Source organism: Apodemus sylvaticus, chromosome 9 (genome assembly GCF_947179515.1).
Source record: "Apodemus sylvaticus chromosome 9, mApoSyl1.1, whole genome shotgun sequence".
NCBI lineage: Eukaryota > Metazoa > Chordata > Mammalia > Rodentia > Muridae > Apodemus > Apodemus sylvaticus.
In genome coordinates, this window is record NC_067480.1 from 114246563 (window position 1) to 114264456 (window position 17894).

At 39.5% G+C, this 17894-nt stretch overlaps 1 protein-coding gene across 1 annotated transcript in view; it reads left to right on the top strand.

Annotated features, from left to right (window-relative positions):
* LOC127692681 (uncharacterized) overlaps positions 1-17894 on the top strand; it is a 278157-nt gene that overhangs the window by 58308 nt on the left and 201955 nt on the right. Inside the window, exons 3-4 of the mRNA XM_052193294.1 lie at positions 6337-6462; positions 15702-15902. Coding sequence (XP_052049254.1) covers positions 6337-6462; positions 15702-15902 — 327 coding nt within the window. The remainder of the gene's footprint in view (positions 1-6336; positions 6463-15701; positions 15903-17894) is intronic.

Below are 17894 nucleotides of genomic sequence, written 5' to 3' on the forward strand. Positions count from 1 at the left end.
TGTACTAACCAAAGTATTTGGTTTTCACAATGATTCTATGAATTACTTCTACTACTACCATTTGGAGGTAGAAAGTTTGGGTTAAGTGATTTGGCCAGTAAGTAAAAGCTTCTACAGATAGTCAATACTATGTTTAAAAAAAGTCTCCTTGCTGGAGTTCTAACCACATACACAGTTGACTGCTGGGCATGCAATGTGAATAAATGGCACATGGGCTGCTGTATGGCAGAAGCTGCTGAGTCATATGGAGACAGCTGTATGATACCAGTTCAGTGCATACATGTGCGTGATAGGATAAAATACTGAGTACTGTGTACTTTTATACTTTATGATTTTTTAATAAAGCTCAGTTAGATCATTGTTATTTTTTAAAAAGAAATTTTAGTCTTTTTCTTTGCTGCAAGCAAACCAGACTCACTGAGCTTTGGATCTAGTACCATCTGTGTCCAAGGGCAAATACCCCTTCTCCTTGCCATATATAAGCCCCACTCATGGAAAGGCTCCAAGTCTTGAGTGATGATCACTTCCTCTGGGCTAGAGTATGAAGAAGAAAGTAAATCTAGCAGGAGTGGTAAATCCCCACAGACATCGATAAGTACTTGAGGTCAGAGACTGCATCTTTTATAGTTTGTCTACATACCAAAGTCATTAATATGAAGAGTCATCTTAGCAGTAGTGGTTGTAGTAGCGAAAATAATACAAAGAAGTTAGTCTCAGTCTGTGCTTTGCTATCCGCTTTCATGATGCCTAGGACTCAGGGATGTGTCTTTTGAGAAAGTAATGTGAAATCATCCCTCTCATGCTCCTCCTTTATTTCTGCTTTTTTCACCTAACCCTCATAAAATGTGTTTCAACCCTCACAACTCTTGCCTATAGGAATAAAACTATAAGATATTAGGAAGAAAAATAAAAATACTGTGGGGGAAAAAACCCTGTATGTTTATCTGTTTAGGTTGTTTCCCAGGGGCTTTTTAGGATACTTCAACACTATAACTTTTGTTTTTCCTTCTCTGAAAAAAAATATTTTCACTGTATATATTCATTGTGCATATACGCACATTTTATACATGTATCTGCTATTCATTGAGCCTGTCCTCCACTGCACTCCCCCCTCACTTTCCCCTTTCTAGCTTATCCACTTGATGTGGGGTGGGGAGAAGGAAAGAGCCAGTGACCCTGACAGTATTCTTCTTGACTGTCCATACCCATCACGTGAGTGGAAAGTACCAAAAAACCCATTTTCAGAACTGTATCTCGAGTCTCTGGCTCCTGAAGAAAACCAGTGTGGTTCTGATGTGGGACGGGAAGAGTGGTTTGCATTGGCACCGGCCCTGCGGGTGCTTTGGGGCTGGAGCACACACAGCTGTGGGTTACAGATGCTTGCTCTTCACTATTAATGTGGCCAGCATGTGAAACCATGGCACCGCAATACTACACAGAGGTCCACGCCTCTGATAGTTTGAGAAATAACTCCCAGCTGAAGAAATGTTTTCTTTGGAGGGCTGGAATACATTCCAGAACAGAAGGTCCTCTTTCAGAAATGGTAGAATTAACCACTGATTAATTCTAGTCTAGTGATGTTGGACTGGGCATTGGGGACTGCATCACATGTATCTAAGGGCTTGGCAGCTTTAACCAAAAGTACAAGGGGAGAAAAAAAGAAACGAAAAAATAAATTAAAGTTCCTTTAAATCTTTGGTTAATAACTTCTGCATTCCTTACTGCGTGTATATCACAGACCTTGTTGTATACACTCTCAAGGCATTGCATAGTTTCTTTGAAATCACAACTGCAAAGCATTAGTAGGAGCTGTCATCTGAGTTGAGGTATGATAGACATGTTTCTACCAATTATTATTTCCCTGAGGATGGGGGAATCAGAGGCCTGTATATACAGACAGAAGAAATGTGTATGGTGTTGGGTATCGCTTAAAGTTCAGTAACAAAAATTATCTTCTAGACAGGAATTTCTTCTCTCTCTCTCTCTCTCTCTCTCTCTCTCTCTCTCTCTCTCTCTCTCTCTCTCAACGTATGTGCTCCCTTCTAATGGTATACTTGAGAGAGGGTCTTCCATCTGCCATTGTTAGTGAGAATGTTTTCTCATCGCATACAAGTATTCAGAAGTTAGTTTATTGACTCTTATTGCACTTCGGGGGTATCTAATAAATAATTTATTAGCTTGATGGATATGTGGCTACCTAACTATGGAGCATGAAATATGCACTGTTTCTCTAATACACTGTAGGGAGACTTGTTTATAAAGTATTTAGTATTGGTTTTATAATGCACTGTTGACAACAGGAGACCACGAAGCTCAAAGATCAATCTCATTTTGGCCCACAGTATTAATGCTACTTTATAAAGCTATATGACAGGTCACTTAGACAGCGGTCCTTACAGAAAGGACTCTGTTAGGAAGGCTGGTTGTAGTGGCTGCCAGCACAGGAGATAAATGTCTTTGTCCATGTCCCTGAGATATTTGTTCAGTGGCTGTTGATACTGGCCATGTGATGGAACTCATCTTTTCCCTGGTCTCTAGAGGGATTCTGGACTAAAAGTGCTGAGTTCTCCTAATGCAATCCTCACTAATTGGGTAGAGAGTTGATGTGACTTTGGATCACATGGGCCTGGAGGTAGGAGTCAGCAGTAAGGGATGGGGGGCTTACCTCCTCAGCTTTGTCTCATGTCTGCTAATGAAGCAATATTCTTAGACATCTCCTCTCTCCTTAATTCAAATCATATATGTGATATAGTTCAAAATATTTCCAGTTTTTATTTGCTTTGGGGAATTTCTTTAGCCAGGAGTAAACTTGCAGCCATTTTTTTTTTAAATGCTCTGTATATATTTAGAATTGGGTTTATGAATAAATAAAGATCAAATAATTTGGTCTAAAATGTATTCTTGGCATTTTAATTCTTTTACATGAACTCATCAGTGTGGGAATGTATGTGATCACTGTAGTTCCCAAAGTTCTGTTTCTTTCCTGGGCTATATGTTCTGGAGCAAGGCATTACTCTCTGCATTCAGAACCCTTTATTGGTTTTCAGTATTTCAGATTTCAGTGTCAGTATTTCCAACTCCTAACTACATTGCCTTTAAAAAAAATTCTTTAAATTTTAAAAGATAAATAAATCTTAGAGAGAGAGAGAGAAAACGAATGCACCTATGTACATACGTATGTATGTATGTATGTATGCACCTGATTATCAAATCCCCTGGAGCTATAGTTACAGCAGGTGTGAGCCATCTCATGTAGGTACTGGGAACTAAACTTGGATCCCATGCAAAAAAAAAAAATTGTACATATTCTTAACTACTAAGCCCAATGCGTTGTCTTAAAGCCAACATTGTCTTGACTGGGAGGAGACTTCCTAAGTACTTTCAGGGGCAGCCCTCTCTGCAGTTGACCTGTCTTCTGATCACCACTCATGGATTCTGACCTTCATTGTGCCTTTTTTTTTTATTCGATATAATTTATTTACATTTCAAATGATTTCCCCTTTTCTAGCCCCCCCACTCCCCGAAAGTCCCGTAAGCCCCCTTCTCTTCCCCTGTCCTCCCATCCACCCCTTCCCACTTCCCCGTTCTGGTTTTGCTGAATACTGTTTCACTGAGTCTTTCCAGAACCAGGGGCCACTCCTCCTTTCTTCTTGTACCTCATTTGATGTGTGGATTATGTTTTGGGTATTCCAGTTTTCTAGGTTAATATCCACTTATTAGTGAGTGCATACCATGATTCACCTTTTGAGTCTGGGTTACCTCACTTAGTATGATATTCTCTAGCTCCATTCATTTGCCTAAGAATTTCATGAATTCATTGTTTCTAATGGCTGAATAGTACTCCATTGTGTAGATATACCACATTTTTTGCATCCACTCTTCTGTTGAGGGATACCTGGGTTCTTTCATTGTGCCTTTTTAAGTAGACTGTTCCTTTTCTCTTCTCCAGTTGTTCTCTAGTTTGTGCTCTTAACTGGAGTTGTAATATCTGTGTTTCTTTTTAAAAACATTAAGTGTATTTATTATTGTTTTAAGTAAAATATAATTACATCATTTCTCTCCATTCCCTTTCCTTAGTCTAACAACTTCCATGGCCCACCCTTGCTCCTTCTCAAGTTTCTGGCCTCATCTTCTTTAATTGTTACAATATGGTAGGGCCTGAACAAGGACAATGAGGGGGGAAAAGTGGAAGAGGGAAATCCCGTGGGACCCCAACCTCAGATAAGAACTACAGGCAACTAAGGGATGCTGAGAGAGGTTGTCTTCCCTATGGAAGATGCCCTCTCATTGGTTATTCAATGCCAAGTGTCTGGTCCTCAAAGCATGTATATGCAAGCAACTGAGTAGACTGAGTAGGTCCTATTTACACACACACACACACACACACACACACACACACACACACACACACACACACCAATTCCTGAATTTCTTTGTTTTTGTTGGGTTGAGATAGGGTTTCTCTGGGTAGCCATAGCTGTCTAGAACTCACTCTGTAGACCAGGCTAGCTTCAAATTCAGAGATCTACTTGCCTCTGCCTTCTGAGTGCTGGGGTTAAAGGGGTATTCATCACTGCCTGGCCTTAATGCCTGAATTTCTTACCAGGGAAAAATTTCTATATCATTCCTTTGTGTCTGAGGGATTTTTTTCCTCTCTTCAGAGAACCTTTTCATTTGTGTTCTTACCACATTCTCTCCTAGGACCCTTTATATCATTTTCCCTCTGGCTTAGATCTTCAATATCCTCTTAACTGTCTTGGTACCCTTCACTCACTCTAGATTTTTCTTTTTAAACCTCCCATAGTGGAAAACAAGCTGTCTGTTCCTAGGGACACTTCTTTAAACCCTGCTAGCTTTTCAAGCCCCAAGGTTATTTTACTGTTCCTGCCCCAAATTACACATTCCTTTGCTCCTCAGACTGAGCTAAACTGTATTCTCCTTTCTCTAGAAAGTGCTGCCAGCCAGATCCCTAGTGTCACACTGGCTCTTGTGATCTACATGTTTAATCGTGTGTATGTGTCTGCATCTTGGGAGGGGAGCTTGTGTGTGCACATACATGCAAGTGCCTACAGAGGCTGGAAGAGGACATTGGATCCCCTGGAGTTGGAATTAACAAGATTACAGGCAGATGTGAGCCACCCAACATGAAAACTAACTTGGGCTCTCCACAAGAGCAGCGTGCTCTTAACCAGTGAGCTATCTGTCCCATGTCCTTACACATGTCCTGTCTGTCATTCCTAGGGCTTTCATTTCATTCCCACGGTGTCTTTTGTGTTTTGCTTTTTTTTTTTCATCAGCCTTATCTGCTTATTTTACCTGTTTATTATAATAGTTCCCTGATTGATCTCTTAGCTTCCTTTTAGTTATGTTTTAATGTGTTGTCATAGATGTACTTTCTTTAAAAATATTAATATTTACCCTGTGTTGAGGTTGTCTTTTTGTAGAGTTGGCTGATCACTTGGTGGATAACAGAATAGCAACTGAGTGGACTGTGGGACTCTTACCCATAGTTCCATTACCCACGCATCTTCCCATTTATTACTGCTTTATCCATCATCCTCCCTGCACCCTAGTGAAACTAGATCACTTCTCTAGAGGAATATTGGTGGTCTCTCAGGGCCTAGAACAAAGGCAGCCTTTTCTTAGATGCTTCTTTCACATATCAGAGGGAAGGCATCCTTCCCTAAATCATAAGGATCTACTGTGCTTGCCTTAACACTATCTCTATTTATGTTAGGTCGTTTTCGCGCATGGCTTTTATTCTGTAGTAGATTATAAACCTGTGAGCAGGGACCATGTCTTATTTTGGTGTTCCCCACAGCTTCTTGTACTTGGTATGTGAAGCTTGATAAATAGTTCTTCAACAGTGAGTAAAAAGTTTTATAATGATTTTCTTGATGATTAGTAGAAGAAAATGGAGTAAGTTGGGGTATTGACTGGAGTGTGGCTCAGTGGTAGAACTTGTGTTTGGCAGCCCCGGTGTCAGATACCCACCCGACTGTCCAGTTCCTCCTTAAAGAAAGAATCTTAAGTGCAATGCTGGTTTGGCTTCTTAGCACACAGGCTTGCACTCAAGAAGCCCTGAGTGGCTCCCCTGTCCTGTCACCCTTCAGTGAGCTATTCTGTTATTCCTCATTGTTGTTTTCTTATGCTTCATATATTTAACTGTTGGTTGCTATACACCTTAGTAATTAACTCTTTTTTACAAGTGTTTGAGTGGTCAGAGGAGTATATTATATCTGTAGTTTTTAAGATAAAGTATCTTGATGCAACCAGGATTTCTGTAAAATACTGCCTGCAGACTATATAAAATTTCCTCTTCTAATCTCTCAACAGGCACATTTTGTGCCCTCCCCACCTCCAAATTGCCTCAGTTACAAATCAGAAGGCAGGCTTGGTGACCAGGACTGGCAAGCACATTTTAAAGTCCCATGCTGTGGAGTTGATCCATCTCAACTTGAGGTATGTTGTTCTTTCTTATTTAAGTCACTTAAATATGCTCACATTCTCTGACTGTCCTATTGAGGTTTGTTCCCACATAATTATTCTTTGTTCCACCCTCTTACTGTCTTTCACACTCATGTGCACGCTAGGAAATGAACGTGTTTACTTGCTTCTCAACAGTTTTTAACCTCTGAAGATACTGCATGAAATAGAATTTTGTGGCAATAATTCGAATGATTTTGATTGTGATAAAGTGTCTTCTTTTATTTCATCCCCTTTTTCCCCTTTTCATTTTTTACACATAGTTCTAGGGAAGATTTATTGTAATTGTCACTGTTTTTAAAATGGATGTGTTAGGGTAGTAATCTTTGAGAATTGAAATGTAACACATATGTAACACACACACAGACACACACACACAGAGACACACACATACACGTGCAGACTAATGAGTTTCCCTAAGATGATCATAACCAGGACATCAGCTGATGGACAGACAGTGCAGTTGTGTGTGAAAAGCTTCCTGCCTGCTTGCGTCCAGCCGAGGTCCTACACCAAAGGCCCCCACTCTCCCATTTAAGTTTTTTTAATTTGAAAAACAATCCAGAAATCATACAAATTTTCTTTGCATCAATATTTTTCACTTAAATGTATGTTAGTGTGGGCATATGCATGATTTTGTGTGTAAGCATGTTTTTGTGTCTAAGTAGTTTGTAAGGGCTTGTGTATGTTTGTGTATGTATGCATGTATGTATATGTGTGTATGTTCTTGTATATGTGTTTGTTAGTATGTGTGCATGTGTTTGTGCATGTATGTGTGCGTTTGTGTGTATTTATGTATGTATGTGTGTGTGTTTGTGAGTACTTGTATATGTGTTTGTATGTATGTATGTATGTGTGTGTTTGTGTGTGTTTGTGTGTATTGAGCCTTGTAACAGGGTTTTATTGTGCAGAAGTGAATCTCAATCTTCCTTCTTGACAGTAATTTAAACTATTACTGTGACATTTTTACTAGAGCTGCCAGCATCTCAGGCTACAGTTTTTAGAAGGAAGTAAATAAAAGCATTAATATTATCTTTACAATCCCACAACTTTCGTGGTCATATGAAAGTAATTCCCCAGGGCACTTCCGTGCCCCAGCCTGTTGGATTTTTGTCTTTTGCTTTTGCTTTTTATTTTTATCCTCATAGTCATTTAAGGAAAGATACCACTGATTCTTTCAGAAGATTTTTCTCACAGGACATCAACTGAAGCTTGTGATAGTAAGACAGCTTTTGTCACTGCTTGTACACACAAAAAAATTAAAGTCACTTTTTTACTTTTTAGATCAAAACAAAATAGGAAAATGTTTGATCTTTTGTAGGCATAAGATTTGTACTGACTGAAGATGCTTTTTTGAAATGTGAATCTTGATTCCAAGGGATTCTCATTTCCTTAGCATTTTGTAAGCTACCTGATCTACTGTACCTAACCACATCTGTCCATTTTCTGATCTTTTGCATCCATGGATTATAGCCTTTTAACATTTCTTGGAAGTGTATTCCGGCGCTCAGCCCTGACTAGGGTGTCAGACACAGCATCTCAGGCAAGTTAGACAAGTGTCAATTGGAGCATTTTCTCCTTTTCAGTAAAGCGTTTAGGCAATTTTTTCCTAAGTGGAATGTTAATGTCACTCTCTGAAGTAGCTCGAACCTTATTTAAGGGGCTTGTGTTCCTTTTCTGGTCACATAAAGATATTTTTACTGCATAAGGTTTTCTCTGTCAGTATTGGTCACCATTTTCTTCTCTCAGTGCATAGCAGCTGTTATATATGTCTCGTGCACTGATGTGATTGGTGTTCCTGTGAGTTCACATCTGAGTATTTAGTATGTCTATAATGGTTTGGCAGAAAGCTGACTATAAATGAAGGCATGGGTACTCTTACTTAAAAATTGAACAATGGTCTTATTCCTCAGAATCTTTGGGCTGTTTTGGCTGAAGCTACTATATGTTGAAATGTCCAACTAGGTTGTCAAAGCCATCTGGCATTTATATATAGTTATATATGAATATTATAAATATGAAGGAACAAGTGAATTCTAACACAGACTCTTGGAGGAGAAGGATTGAGATGCCAATCAAAGATGATAACATGAATTTAGATTTTTCTTCTCCTTTTCATAAAGACCCTTTAAGCTAATTTTAAATTAGCTAATTCATGGACTCTAAACCTAAATTCTTACCATAAAGATTTTAATAGAAAGAGTAATAGACTGTGTAGTTTAGATCGTTTACATATGACACTTGGTTACATTTAGTTGTTGGCGTGCATGAATCATATATCTTTTTGAGGATAGGATCTCACTCCTATCTGCTTTGAAACTCACTATAGAGATCAAAGTGGCCTGGGATTCACAGAGGTCTGCCTGCCTCTGCCTCCCAAGGGCTGGGATTAAAATCTGAACCACCATGTACCCCCATGTACCCCTTGCCCATGCGTCATCCTTTTAACCTGAATTAAAGACTGCTACATACATGTCAGTCTGCTACTTACAGCTCAGTCATCGAATAAACTGAAACAAGAAAAACAATTGCTAAATAAGAAAAATTTTCCTGGTTCCTTAAAATTTAAACATGAGAACCCATGATTACCAGATGTTACTGTTTGGGAACATTGGCAATCGAGAGACAGTTGTCCATCTCTTACAGAGATCGAAATGGAAAGAAAGAAATTGGAAATCAGTTGGCAAGCAAAGATTTAGGTGTAAATATTAGGTGAATCTTAATTGTAACAATGAGTATCTTTACATTAAGGAAGATAATTCATAGAGGCAGGCAGATCTCTGTGAGTTCGAGTTGAGGCCAGGCTGAGCTACATAGTAAGTTCCAGGACAGTCAGAGCTATGTGGAAAAAACCCTGTCTCAAAAACAAAACGATACAAAGCACAAACAAAAACACCTGTAACAACCAAACAAAACCGAAAAGATAATTCAGATCTTGATCTTTTATTTATCATTTTTTATTTTTATGATCTTTTTTGGTTATTTTACTTATTTACATTTCAAATGAACAACATTATCAACCAAGCAGCTCTTGATCTTAAGAAGTACTTTTAAATGTCATTTCTTCTTTTCTCCACAGAGTGCACATAGATGTGCTTGTGTACTCATTATGTTTGGGTTTATATGTGTTAAGGGAAACAAATATTTTACTGTCCTCTCATCAAATTGTATAAACATAGATAACTATACAATTATAAAGCAAACAAAAAAGTGGAAATTAAAATTTAAAATTGAAATTATTATTTAAAATTTAAAATTGAAATTATTATTAGCTTTACTTTTTCCTATTCTTTATATTGAACCAAATTTGTTCCTCCTTAACTTTGTGTCTGAAAAGAAATGGCACAATAAAGTAGGGGTGTCAGGCTTCACAAGGGGAAAGGGTGGCAGCCTTCACTAGGGGAAAGGGTGGCTGTCAACCTTCTTCCTTAGGAGTATGGAAGTGAGGGAAATATCTGTTCAGAGGAGTTTTCCTTCATTAGTTCTTTCTCCTTTTTTTTCCCACTTAACACATCTGTTAGCATTCCACACAAACCAACAGATGTTGCAAAGCAAGTCCTACACTTCGTTCTCAAGAAAAATGACATTTCCTCAGTTGCCTGCCCCACCTCTGTGACTGAGACCAGCCTGCTGCTCCTGCATAATTTGCATATATTAAGTTATGTGCCTTAATGCATTAGGAACCTGAGCTTCAGCATTCCTTTATATGTTAAGGTCGCATGTCATTAGTGACTAGTTTACAGGCTGCCTTAGAGTTCTGAGAAGGAAAGTGATTTGAGGATGGCAACCTGATTCTGTACACTGAGAGTGGATAGCCAGTTAGCAATATTTTTTTCTATAAAATAGATGAGTTACAGAAAGCTCGAGCTGTCCCACCACGAGGAAGTGCTGATTGTCATGCGATGTGAAGCATCATTTTTATTATTTTGGCAAGAACAGGGACAGTTTTGTCTTGACAAGTCATTAGATGAATACCAGCGTGTGTCACATGAAAAACCACTGATCTTTAACCCAGGTCTGTACTTAACCAAGCTTTGGAAGTAAATTGTGACTGAAGGAAGAGCAAAGGCCAGTACACTGTCATTACAGATTACAGAGTCTGCTAACAGCAGGAGAACTGACAGGCCCAGGGAGTCACAGGTGCGGTTCTGTAAGCTGTCAGTAGTCCTGCGTATGCTTCTTAAACTGTGTGCACAAGCCATACATTTATTTTATATTTGTTCAGGATTTACGTTGTAGCTCTAGCTAGGGAGGAAAAAAAAACTGAAAAAAAAGAAAGAGAGGGAGAGGGAGGGAGGGAGAGAGAGAGAGAAAGAAAGAAAGCCTTCAAGTGCTTTCTTAGTGCAGGGCCTGAGTTTCTTAGCACAGAACCACGACCTTTATATAGCTGCTATGTTCCCAGTCACAGAATGACCTTAAGAAAGCCCTGTGTTTTGAAGAAATTAAATCCAGTGAAGAAAAGTAAAGTTGGGTATGGTGGAGCACACCCTTAATCCTAGCACTGGAGAGGCAGAGGCAGGCAGATCTTTCGAAATCAACCTGGTCAATAAAGTGAGTTCCAGGCCAGCCAGGGCTACATGATGATACTCTGTCTTTAAAAAAAAATAATTGTAATATATATAAAGAAATGATGGGTTATATTCCCATAAACAAACAAACAAACAAACAAACAAAAAGCAACACAATAAATAAACTAGTTTATTCCAAAAGTATATGCAAAAGAGCATTCTTTGGCCTGTCAGTAGTCAGTAACTGTGACTAACTTTTCCATCACTGTGTAATTTTTGAGAAAATAAAAGAAAAGACCCAAATTCACCTCACTACAAAATATTAAAAAGATAGTAACATTCTAAGCAATCACTTGTGGGAATTACTGCTTACAGAGCGAACAGGAAAGAACACACTGCCTTCCTCTGTTGGTGGGATTGCACTGCACCTCTCTGTAGTCTTGTTATCCTACACTAACTGAAATGCAAATTCTTTGTAACTAATTGGATCTCATTGAGGGTACATGCACAGTGTGTAGTTATGTGCAAAAAGGTTTTCAAAAGTATGAATTTCCTGTAATTACAACTTTTAATTACTATCCAAAGTGTGCAGTTAGTGCAGGGTTAGTATATATGCTTAACTTTAAAAAATATTATTAGAAGCATGACTGGTGAAATGTTTGATAAATACCAGATAAAAACAAATGTGTAATTGTAGCATCTGTAAATTGAATTTAAACTATTTTTTAAAATTAACATTTAGGATTTAGAATTTGAAGCCAGTTGAGTATACTGATGGCATGTTAATAGTACAGGTTTTTTTTTTAAAATAAATAAATAAATAAATAAATAAATAAATAAACATTGTAAGTGTTAAAACATCATTAGTTATTTCCAGAGCTGCTTACCTTGTCCACTCTCCTGGTCTTATGTTAATGTTGTAAAAGTATTTCAGAGTTGTATGTGTGTATGTGTGTGTGTGTGTGTGTGTGTGTGTGTGTGTTACTGCTGTGTGTTATGAAGAAGAGTTAGTTACTCCTAGTTCTACAGTTTCTTCAGGACCTTGAGAGCTCCTTGGTGGACCTCTCAGTGTACACAGCCTAACTCTCAGTCTCAGGGACTGTGAGGAGCGTCACGTCACCTTTCAGATTTGTGATCCCCTAATCTGAAGTACATGACTTTGAATCAGGAAGAAAACAATAATTGTGAAAATGATGTTTATCCCCATGGCCTAGTTGTAAATAACTTGGATACAAAGGATTTCAGAGGGTTATTCTGTAATCTACAGAATGTTAAGCCAATGGAAAGCCTCAGGAGATGTCTTGGTGCCTTGGTTTTGTTGTTAGTCATTGACCTGAGTCTCTAAAAAACAATTCAAGTCTCTTACTGGCTAGAAAAGCATCAAGGTTCTACATTTCCCTATGGAAATGGATGGCAAGTTCACATAACATATTTTGGGACTTTCTATAGGAGTCAGAATTTTATGTTCTAAAATTTATTAAAAAATGGTTTTAAACATAATAAACAAAACATAAACATTCAAGGTTTGTACTTTAGCATGTTTATATATAGCTAACTCTTTGGACTGGTGTCTGTTGTTATAATGAAGCTTTTACTTTTTTTTTTTATCTGATTTTAGGAATTAACTAAAATTTTGTTTGACAAAATCCATCTAGGAGGTACAGTACTGTGTAATTGTTGTGATTTTTCTTGTGAATCTTACAAGGCTATCCTGATGGTTTTTTTTTTAAAGATTTATTTATTTATTATATGTAAGTACACTGTATCTGTCTTCAGACTCCCCAGAGGAGGGCATCAGATCTCATTAAGGATGATTGTGAGCCACCATGTGGTTGCTGGGATTTGAACTCTGGACCTTTGAAAGAACACTCAGTGCTCTTAACTGCTGAGCCATCTCTCCAGCCCTATCCTGATGTTTTTAAGGCGTGGCTACGGCAGGAATATTTAGGTAATAGTTTTGCTGCAGACTTGTTCGGTTAGACCTTGCAGTCAGAGAGACCGGTTTGCATACTCTGGGTAGCATTTTGTCAGAGGACTGTGGCTGGGCATAGCAGATTTGGATGTATTAGCTAGTCAACCTGATAACCCTGTACAGACTGTATTGATTTTCTAGGAGAGAGTTTATGAACTAAAAAAACTTGGGGTTGGTGTGTTAATAAACTGCTTCTCTCAGTCTGTCACATTTAATTATGGAGCTGTGAAGTTTAGGGGGGAAAAGGGCTAATTCAGTTACAGATTGTTCATAGCAGGGTCTCCAAATTAGCCCTTTGTTTTGTAATGCCACCTTGCTTGGGCTCGCGTTGAGCACATTTCTCAGTTTTGCCCTAATGAGTTGCAACACTGATAATGTGGCTGATGATCTTTCATTGATTTCACTATCACTTGCTTGTCTGGTAATTGATCCGTTGCTGAGCCTCTAGTTAATTATATCGGCTTTGACATGGCCCGATCCCTGGGGAATTTCAAGTCTTGTAGAATAACAGTTTTAATAAAAGTGTCTATTACTGCAGGTGCTTGCTGCTGCATGAAAATTGATTTTTGTCTTGTGGTGTGGTGTGGTATGGTGTGTGTGTGTGTGTGTTCGTTCGTTCATGCCTGTATGTGTGGGGGTTAGGGGAAATACCTGGGAAAGAAGAGGATCTCAGAACTGAGAAAAAGGGGTGGGGCTGGAAAAATAGGAAGAGGGAGTGAGGGAGAGTGGGGAAGGAGGGGGAAGGACTAGGAGAGAGGGAGAGGAAGCAGAAGAGGCCAGAGAGAACTTGCAGGGAGAGGATACAACAGTGCTTGAGGGGAGCAAGGAGGAAGCTTGCTGTTGACAGTGTCCTTAAGCCTCCCACAAATAACAGCCATTAGTGGGAAGGTCAGGAGCTGAGCAGGCAGCTTGACTGAGGCACTGAGTGCCACTTCAGAAATCAAGAGGCTAGCAAATTTTAGAGGGAGTTAAGTGGGTAATAGTAAAGGTACAGTCACCGTTGACAATTGACTCATAGGGGCTTTTCCCGCCCCCCCCCCCCTCGAAAGAATATTTTTATTGACCACAGGTAGACTTAATATATTTTAAGGCAACAATTCTTTGGGTTCTTGTTTGTCTCATTTCAGATATTGAATTTGCTTCTTTTGAGACTTTTTTGTGCTTAATGGTGGTGAACTGGAGGGAAGTTTAACAGAAAAGCTTTCAGGAGATGTCAGTTCTAGAAGGGAAGGCACATTTGTGTCAACATAGCGTACGGTTGCTCATCTTTTCTCATTGTCCACTAATGACACAGGCTGCCATCGAAACGCTTTTCTGTTTCTTTTGTTGTTTCTGAGAGGAAGGTTTATTGTTATTCTTCCGTTAAGAAGGAGCGAACAGAGTGCTACATTTGTCCTCAGTATTTGTAAGTGGCTGAAGATTAATGTTCCTTACATTTTAAGTTTAGGAAGGATGGCTTTTTCCTGCTGACTACTTTTATGAGATGGCATGAATTTAGCTTTCCATTTTGAAGTTACAGTGTTTATGTACAGCGGATTTTGTTCAGTTCTGCTTTTTCCATAAATAAGGGAGATAAATACTATCTAACAAATGGTTGTTTTGTTTTAAAACTGGTTTAATTAAAAATATGACCTGCTATCAGGGTTATATTTCATCAGGCAGGGAAACATTATAGAATTTTCCATAGACGTCCTAAATGAAAAATGGCATTTTTATATGCATTACTTTTTGCCTGAAATAGGACAGGTTTCTTTTTTTCTTCATCTTTTGCCCTTTTTTTATGATTTAAAAGGTTGATGTAGATGTCTTACCTGAGAACTTTAACAAAGGATTTTATTCTGCATGTGAGCTTTAAGAAAAGGTATTCATTTTTCTTCTCTTCCTTCAGTTCTCTTTACTTAACCTTCCATTTGGTAATTAATGGCCTGAGGTGCTGGGTATTAAGTGATATATATTTATTTTTGCATATGTTTAGTGTACATCTTCCATGTTTAACTGGTAGCTTTGCTTGTTCACCCTTTATAATATAAGGTCAAATCTCTGTATATTATTTTCCCTATGAGTTTATATGTGGTTATAAATAGCCCCAGCATTACGGTGTGACTTGTGGCAGCTAATATTTAAAAAGCCACTAAGCAAACTTTATGTTCTCCTCCAGATGAATCTTTACTTGCTTCCAGTTTAATTAAAAATATTTAAGTGTCATAGTTTTGCAAGTGTTAAAGAAAGGACTGGTGCTGGATATAACATGTTACAGCAGAAAGCATTGTTGGCAAAAATTCCCAGGGAGGAGCCCTGGCTTTCCCTGGCCTTGTGGGTGGTGATCGTGGCAGTCCGTGGAGTATGCACCAGTGTGTGTGTCTATCTGTGTATCTGGAGGGGGGTTAGTACAGTGTCATTTGGTGCCTGACAGTGGAACAGTGCAGTTGACTCCTAGCTCTGCTGTCCAATGACATGCAGTGGCTGAGGTTTTGAAGCTGATCGTTGGGTCTCTAGTGCTGCCTGCGCACCTGACAGGCAGCTGTGAAACTGAGCAGAGGCAAGCTAGGGGAGTCACAATCTATGCATAAATGATAGGGATATCTGTGCAGAAGGTGCGAAGGAAGCTCTGACCCCCCCTCCCCCAGATCTCCCCCTTCCTGAATGAAATGCACAGTTCAGCCAGCTTCTTACCTACACTGTACTCCTGCTACTGGCTGCCAAGAAGCTCAAAAAAATCCACCTTCACTTTTCAGTCAGAAGAGGCAGAAGTGGATGTGAGAGAAAGAGACACACAGAGAGACAGAGAGCCAAAGAGGGCAAGAGACTTGACTTTAAGAGACTCCTGTACTGACAACTCCATGCAGTTCGGAACCAGAACGACTGCGGCTGGACCAGGGTTCATGGGGACATGGCAAAACGCTGATACTAACCTCTTATTCAGAATGTCCCAACAGGTAAGTTACTTTTTCTTTCATTTTTTTTTTTTTAAAGAAACCTCGAGTTGTTATGTGCCCTTTTCTTCCTGCTACTTTTCTTTCTAAATGTTTTTGAAATTAAAAAAATATATATATTGTCATTTCTGTGTTACTGGAATGTGCAGTGTTACTTCATGGCTTCCCCAAGGGCTCTTTAAGGAAAAGGGGAGAAAGGACATCGAAGTTAGAGAAAGCAAAGGCATTTGTTGCAAAGTTTCACCTTGTGCAGCCTGAGCCCTGCCTTAATTTATTTCTTTGTTTCCCGCGAAAAAGAGAAAAGGCCACTCAACAAATGTATCTTTCTGACTGTGAAAGACTTGGTCAAAGTGTCTGCTGTCTCGAAGTAGGTCTTGCAACTGAACAGTCATAAAGCGCGGGCCCCTCACAGCAGCGGGTTTGACTTCTGGTGTCTGGAGCAGCTGGACTCAGACCCGAGCGAGGCTGTGCAGGCTTCCCTGCCAGCTGGGTCAAGCCGAAGGGCGGCAGGCTGCACTCAGGCTTGCTCTCGGCCTCCATTCCGGCTCTCGGTAGCTCGGTGCCTTCGCTCTCCCCTGTGCTCCCCTGACCCCGGTGCAGCCAGCTCGGCTTGTCACCTGCCCGCCACCTGCCGCCCACCGCCTGGCATGAGGGCGCGGCCCCTGCGTTCTCCCAGAACAGCTTCTCGCTCAGCCACTGGCAGCTCCGCTGCTGCCCTGCAGGGAGAGCTGCCTGGAGAGCGCCAGGGCAGCAGCAGACGGATCATTAATCACCCGCAGTGCTCGGTGATTTGCGCCCTGCGTGCCAGGCTCCTCTTGCACAATTGCAGGCTCCCAGGCTCCGCGGGGAAGCGAGGGTTAAGTGGAGGCAAAGGGGAAACAACCCAGAAACTTTCCTCTTTTCAGAAGTCTACCCCAAACCCATACAAAGCAAGAGTTAGTTTATCTTCCATGCAGCACCAAAGTAGTACTAACAAATATACTGGGATGTTAAGTAGATGGCAGTTGTTTAAAGATTGGTCTTGCCCCACTCGTTTAAAATAACTGCAACTGCTCTTTTGTATGTAAGAGTTCGCGGAAATTGAATACTTTGGGGTAGATTTTAAAATGTTTGGTAATGAAATAAAACTACTTTAAAGGCTGTAAACTGCCACAAATTTAGAAATAACAATTGCCCAAGAAAGTGCATAAAGCCCTGCTCTTGAACATTTAATTGGTAAACAGTTTTATCAGCCAGTTTTAGATAGGAGAAATGTATTTGAATAAGGTGTATTTGACATCCTGCAGAGGGACCCTGATAACTACTGATCCAGTAAGCTGAGATTTAAATGCAATCAACATAAGCCCAGTAAGCAACTCTTTATGTGCAATCCTTTTTTTTTTTTTTTTTTGTTTTTGTTTTTTTCACACTGAAAAGTTCCTTTCTTGTCTGACACAGATGCTGCTTGTCTCTGCAGAACACTTTTCGAGATGTTTTTCTGAAGCACTTTTCTGACTGGGTGGCTCTCTTGTGGTTGGAACAGAGTGTGTTTTCACTAACCTTAGAATCTAATAACTTGTGCCCCACTTTAAAATTTAGATATCACCAATCCGGGTTTTCCTTGAGTTGTGTGTATGTACATGCATGCTGTGAAAGGTTAGATTGCTTTAGGTTTTTCCCTCTAGTGAAAAAAGAGTTAATAAAACAGATAGAGATAATGATCAATTGATAAATGGCTATTGAACCACATAGATGTGTTAGATTGCTGCTTTGGCAAGAGCCCATTTCCAAGTAGATTTGCATCTAAGGAGACTTTAAGTGATGCAAAACATTTAGGACTAAAAGAAATAAAAGCAAATTACATAAAAATAGGTCAGAATTAGGAAAATAATTTAAATTCCTCATAGAGAAACTTGTATGATCAGCTCACTGTGGTGTTTTCTGTGTGTTTGCTTGTGTACCTGTATGAATGTACGTGGACTGTGAGCCTTGGTGCCTGTGAGAATAGACACAGGG